The 5,634-nt window shown below is 37.3% G+C and overlaps 1 protein-coding gene across 1 annotated transcript; it reads right to left on the bottom strand.

The window, feature by feature from the left end:
* Nucleotides 1–1,971: 1,971 nt before the first annotated feature.
* Nucleotides 1,972–3,529, bottom strand: LOC114611302 (nuclear ubiquitous casein and cyclin-dependent kinase substrate 1-like). The gene is given in 2 exon segments (XM_028755948.1): nucleotides 1,972–2,918; nucleotides 2,920–3,529. Coding segments are annotated over 2 exon segments (732 nt in total). The 5' UTR covers nucleotides 3,520–3,529; the 3' UTR covers nucleotides 1,972–2,786.
* Between the last annotated feature and the right edge of the window lie 2,105 nt (nucleotides 3,530–5,634).

Here is a 5,634-nt window from a genome sequence, read left to right as displayed (position 1 = left end):
CAGCCTGGGGTACACAAAATACTGGGGGTTTTTGGTAAAGTGTTTGTGGGGATCCTCTCATTACTCTAGAAAAAGAAACATTCATCCTACCATTAGTTTTCCTTTGTAAGATTAATATGGGGAGGGAGGTACTGAAAGCACTTAAGTGTTTCAGCAGATATTTAAAATATACCCTTTGGGTCCTCTCTCCCAAACCCCATCAGTGGTAGATGGTTAAAAGCAGCAGTGAATTGCCACTGGGCAACACAGAGGCTACCACTTCTGACAGGGGAAGACAAAGGCTTTAAGCAGAGCCTGAAGAACTAGAAAGTAGTGTTAGCTGAACTGCTCCATCTATTAAAGAGGTAAACCTAGCTGAGCTTCTGTAACAGACAAGCACCTTCAAATGAACATCCCATTCCTGAGCACTGCAAATTAAGACAGTGAATACATTGCCACTTCACTATAGGCACACTAGAAAGAAAAAGAGGACGGAGAGTAAGCCATGGAGGTGCCAAGGACCAGTTACTACGAACGTATGAACATACCCTCATGTCATTATTACACCTAACTGCTGAGCACCTGTTTCCAGTTGAGTCACATTAAATGTCTTCCTGTTTGCATGCATGATTTGAAGGGAAGACCAGAGTGTTATAAACCACTAAAAAGTGAAAACAAGGTCACTTAGAGCCTGTGTGCTCACTTGTGACACCATTAACCCAACCGACCTATAATTAGAAGATACATCTTCAATCTAATGAGTTGGTTTTAAAAGGGATTCTAAATAAGAAGTCCAATCAGACACACCTTTTACACAAGTAACCTAGAAGATAGTATTATTTCTCAATTATACATAGATAAAATCAGAGATGTTAATGCAGATTATTAAAGAGACTGTTCAAAAAAATTGAGGCTTAAGTTGAAAGAGACCCTATCCACAAATTTATGAAACATAACCTAAGAAAAGCCCAAATGTCACTAGGAATGTAAGACTGAGTTATAAACCCCTAAAAGGGAGAGATGCCTAGTGGAAATGGTGAGTCTCTTCTTTCTTTAAGGACGGGTTCCTGAGCAAGCCCACCACAGCAAATAGAATAATCGGTAATACCCACTACACAGCTCACAACTATATATCCCATTACAGAATACAATAAGTGAACTGCTTATGTTCAAGTTTCTATTTTTGGCCATGTTAATACTCATTTATTAGCAGTGCAGGGTTGAAATAACTCTCTGCCACTAGGTGTTTTATTTACTCATTTATTTATTTTAAAGCAGATCTAAGAATGTTCTTTAAAGTGTCTTAAAAACCAGAGTAAAAATATTTCTTAAATAACCCTTTGTCCTACGAACACCTATAAGAAAATGACATTGTCTGAGACAAACATGTCACTTAAAAAACGCAAAAGCAGAATACTGAGGAAGCAAATTTAGCTTAAGTGCAGAAAAATATACAGAAATTACTCCACTAAATCTTTAATTTATTAGCATAATAGGACCCCTAATCTTTGCATCTATTGGCGAATGGGACCTGAATATGGAGGATTCAACCTATAGATCTGTCCTTGATGCTTTGCTAAAGTATCTAGACTGTTATCAATGGCACATAGGCACCCTAAAATACAGTTCACTCATCCCGTTGAGGCTCAGGCTCTTGCTTTAAAAAGAAACATGAACAGAAAGGAGGGGCAGACCAACTAAGAAGCAAGTAACTCCACAGTAAGGAAGCAGCAAGAGGAAGTGAGATTATGTCATTATCGTGTTACTATGAAGGGAAGATTTAAATATCAAAAGGAAACAACTGTTTCTATCCCAAAATAAAAATGGATGGTTCATGGGCCCTCATTTCAATTTTTTGTATTCATAAAGGATAAATCCCAATCTTTTGTATCTGCACTTCACACTAACTCCAACTTTATTTGCTTAAAACTTTAACATCATCAGCCTGTGAAGAAATGCACTGTGAGGGGTAGACTCATCTTGTCATCAAAATTCAAAGAAATCTTTTTAATTTTTGATCACTGGTAAAACTTTACCCAATAACAGGATGTATTTTAAAAACTTGAATCAATGAAAACATGAATGAAATATGAAATTAAGACTGATTCTGGTGGCCTACTTAAAAAAAAAAAAAGACTGATCAAGACAAAAGAACCACTGGCTCTGAATCTCTTTGAGAATAACAAATATACTAAGTTCAAGAAATACCACTCCCTCCACACTCAAGGAAACAGTGAGTACCGAGTTAACAATCCAGAATTCATGTTCACTTCCCAACTGCCTGACTAGTACAAATTTAGAGTCATGATTCTTTTTGACATTTACAGTTTAGACATATAAGCTCATGTTAAATGACAACTGGTCTGTCAAAAGTACAGGAAAAGAAAGAACAATTATTTAATTAAAACCTTACTATCTTTTGTTTTTGATTATTGTTCATGTTGCCATTCTCTAGCAAAAAGCAGTTTCCATAGCGTCCACCTCAATCTTATTGCTTTGCAGCCATGGCATTCCTTCCCTCCATTAAAAACACGAAGATGAAACAGTCAATCCAGTGATTAAGTGACATGGCTTTCGTGGGGGGAGGGGATTAGCAAAGAAAAGGCTATGAGACAAAATGGCAACTTAAACACGTCAGCATACAATGGTTTGAGAGAGAGAGATAGATGAAAGAGAGAAAAACATTATTCTAGACAAATGAAATAGCACTGAAAGCCCATGAGTCAAGCCACAGCCCAAAACCGTGTCCTACGGAGGTTTCCTTTTTTGTTTTGTTTTTTAATAAAACCTCTCCTCAAATATCACTTTTAATCTTCCCCTGATGCGGCCTCATCTTCAGACCCTTCATCTCCAGACTTCTCGAGTGCGGGGCTTGCAGATGTCTTCTTTTCTGGAGGGCTTTCTGCTTCCTCCTCCTCTTCTTTGGGAGAAGGAGTTTTTTTCCTTTGATGTCTTTGAAGCTGTGGGGCGACCCACTTTCCCTTTGCCTTTCACTGGACTTGGCGTCACTGTAGCCTTTAGTCTGGGTTTGGGCATTTTCTTTTCTTTTCTCTCAGGTTTGGACTTCTTAACAATCTTTTTATTTTTCTTTTTTGAACTGCCATAATCACTATCATCGTCGTCTTCCATTAAGAAATCTTCATCGCTGCCAGAATCTTTCTCCTGGAATGGCGCCTCATCATCTTCTTCTGGCTCTTCCTCACTGCCAACATCTTCCAAGAGCATCTCTCTCTGCTTAGAAGCCGCTTTAGATGCTGCCTGTCGTTGCTGGCGTACATTTTTATGATCATCTTTTTCATCTTCACTGTCTTCTGCTGAATGAGAATCATCCTTCTTGGTCTTCACATCTTTTTCTTCAGAGTCTTCACTGTCTTCCTGTGAATTTTTTCCAGATCGCCTCTTATTTTTAGCCTCTCGGGGAGATGACCGAATCTTCTTAGCAGGAGGGCCTGAATCTCTCCCATAATCTTCATCTGCATCATCTGATTCCTGAAACTGTGAATAATCAACGACCTTCCTATTTCTGACAGGCCGAGACATGTTCGCTGTCGAGGCGCGACCAAGTCCGGATATTTTTATTTAAATATTGATTATATAGTAATTTAAATATTTTTGCTACTATTTGTAGCAGTAGCAAAATTAAAATTATGAAGCATTAATGAAAATAATTTTATGGTATGGTGGAGTCACCACACAACGAAGAACTGTAAGAAAGGGTCACAGCATTAGGAAAGTGTAGAACCTCTGAGCTGAAAAAGATCTCTGTCATGAGTTTTTCAACCTGAAAGCAGGAGTGTTTGGTAAAATTGTATAATTCAAAGAACAAATCAACAGGCTTTATCTATAAAGTCTAAAAGTGTTTTAGCTATCATTTACACATTAGTTTTGAAATATATGTGTAATTAAATTGAGGAGTTTTTCACTAATATTTTTGATAAATATGAAACTGATTCTTCTCTGATAGAAAACTAGAGTTAGAATGGTAATAGGAGGACTTTGGCCTTCAGACTCTCTGGCCATTTGGCTTGGTTGGTTACAGCATGGTGCTAATGAGGGCAAGTTCAGGGATTGGAGTCCCTGTGTGGCTTAATTAACTTCATACTGAGGAAAATCTCTGTTCTGGATCCTGAGATACTCTCTAACTCTTGCCAGACGTGTTACCAATGCATGCAACTTATGTAGAGTAATAGAGCATTTTATAATCAACAAATATCTATCAAAGCGATGAATAACTACCAAGAGTGACTCCCTAATACTGTTTGATTTGAAAATACTTATTTCTCTGAAGCTACATCTTTAACAATATTTAACTACACAAACTTATTTAATACCTTAGGAAGAATCCAGTTATTAAAAAAAAAACAATGTCTCCCGTTTCCACTAGGAAACATAAAGGAAATACTAGGTATATTATCTAAGGTATCTCTCCTTGTGGAGATATTGTTGACACTCCTTTGTTATTTTTATAAGTTATGTGCATTAATAACTATTACAGAGATTCAAACTTTTCCTCACATCTTTACCAACTACTTACTAATTTATCTAATACTGACAAATTAAATTAGATACATATTGGAAATACTTGGGTGAATTCATAGACCGGTAACTGCTGCAGTCAAAGACTATAGTCAAGGTGGTATACTGAATATGAAGAAATGCACTTAATAGGGGTAAGGAAGAAGTGATAAGACTGGTGGATATTATGATTTTTGTGGCTACGGTGAAATAGCTGAGATAATTGATCATGAGCTTAAATTACAAAAATTTACTATAGCTTTGAAAATTTCAGCTCATAGTGGCTCCATTACTTTGCGCCCTGAATTAATAAAATGCCTCATTGGAAGGAGAAGGTATGGAAAATGAAGCTCATTCACCTCACAGTGATTTGGAAGACAAAGACAGTAAGATCCATGTCCCACAACCTCCTGCCACCAGGGGTCACTATTTAAAGGTTCAGTACTTTCAAAAACCACCATAATAGATTCAATTTGGAACTTTGGAGGAATGTTCAATATTTAAACTATAGCAAATAAGTGATTAACTTTAACTGTAGATCAGCCAAGATCTTAATTATTTTATTTCATTTTTCTAAAGGTATTTGAAAGCTATGAGAAAGTGCTAGTCAATGGTCTAGTGCTGTAAGAAGACACTATGACCAAGATAACCCTTATAGAAGAAAACATTAAATTTGGGCCTGCTTCCAGTTTTAGAAGGGTAGTCTACTGGGCCTGCTTCCAGTAGTCTACTATCACCATGCCTGGGAGCAAGGAGGCACCCAGGTAGTCATGGTGCTGGAGAAGTAGTTAAGAGTTACACACTGTTCTGTAGGTAGCAGGTTGAGGAACAGGATGGGGGTGGCTGACAGTTGGTCTGGCATGGGCTTTTGAAACCTCCAAGGCCACTCTAAGTGAACATCTCCTCCAATAAGGCCACACCTTTTAATTCTTTGCTAATGATGACTGTTCATCAAGTGGGATCTAAGCATGAAAATATATGAATCTATAATGTGATTCAAACCACCACAGGTTATTAACATTTTAAAAATTAGTCTGGCTGCCCTATACAAAACAAAGAAGTAAGAATAAAACCCAATGGAACATTTTGAACCTATTTAGAGTTGAATGAGATAGATTTTCTTATTTCATATCTGTGTTG

The sequence above is a fragment of the Grammomys surdaster genome, unplaced genomic scaffold (assembly GCF_004785775.1).
Source record: "Grammomys surdaster isolate TR1022 unplaced genomic scaffold, NIH_TR_1.0 126091, whole genome shotgun sequence".
Classification (NCBI taxonomy): domain Eukaryota; kingdom Metazoa; phylum Chordata; class Mammalia; order Rodentia; family Muridae; genus Grammomys; species Grammomys surdaster.
The sequence above is the reverse complement of the archived record's forward strand: the minus strand, read 5'-3'. Positions and strand labels throughout refer to the sequence as shown.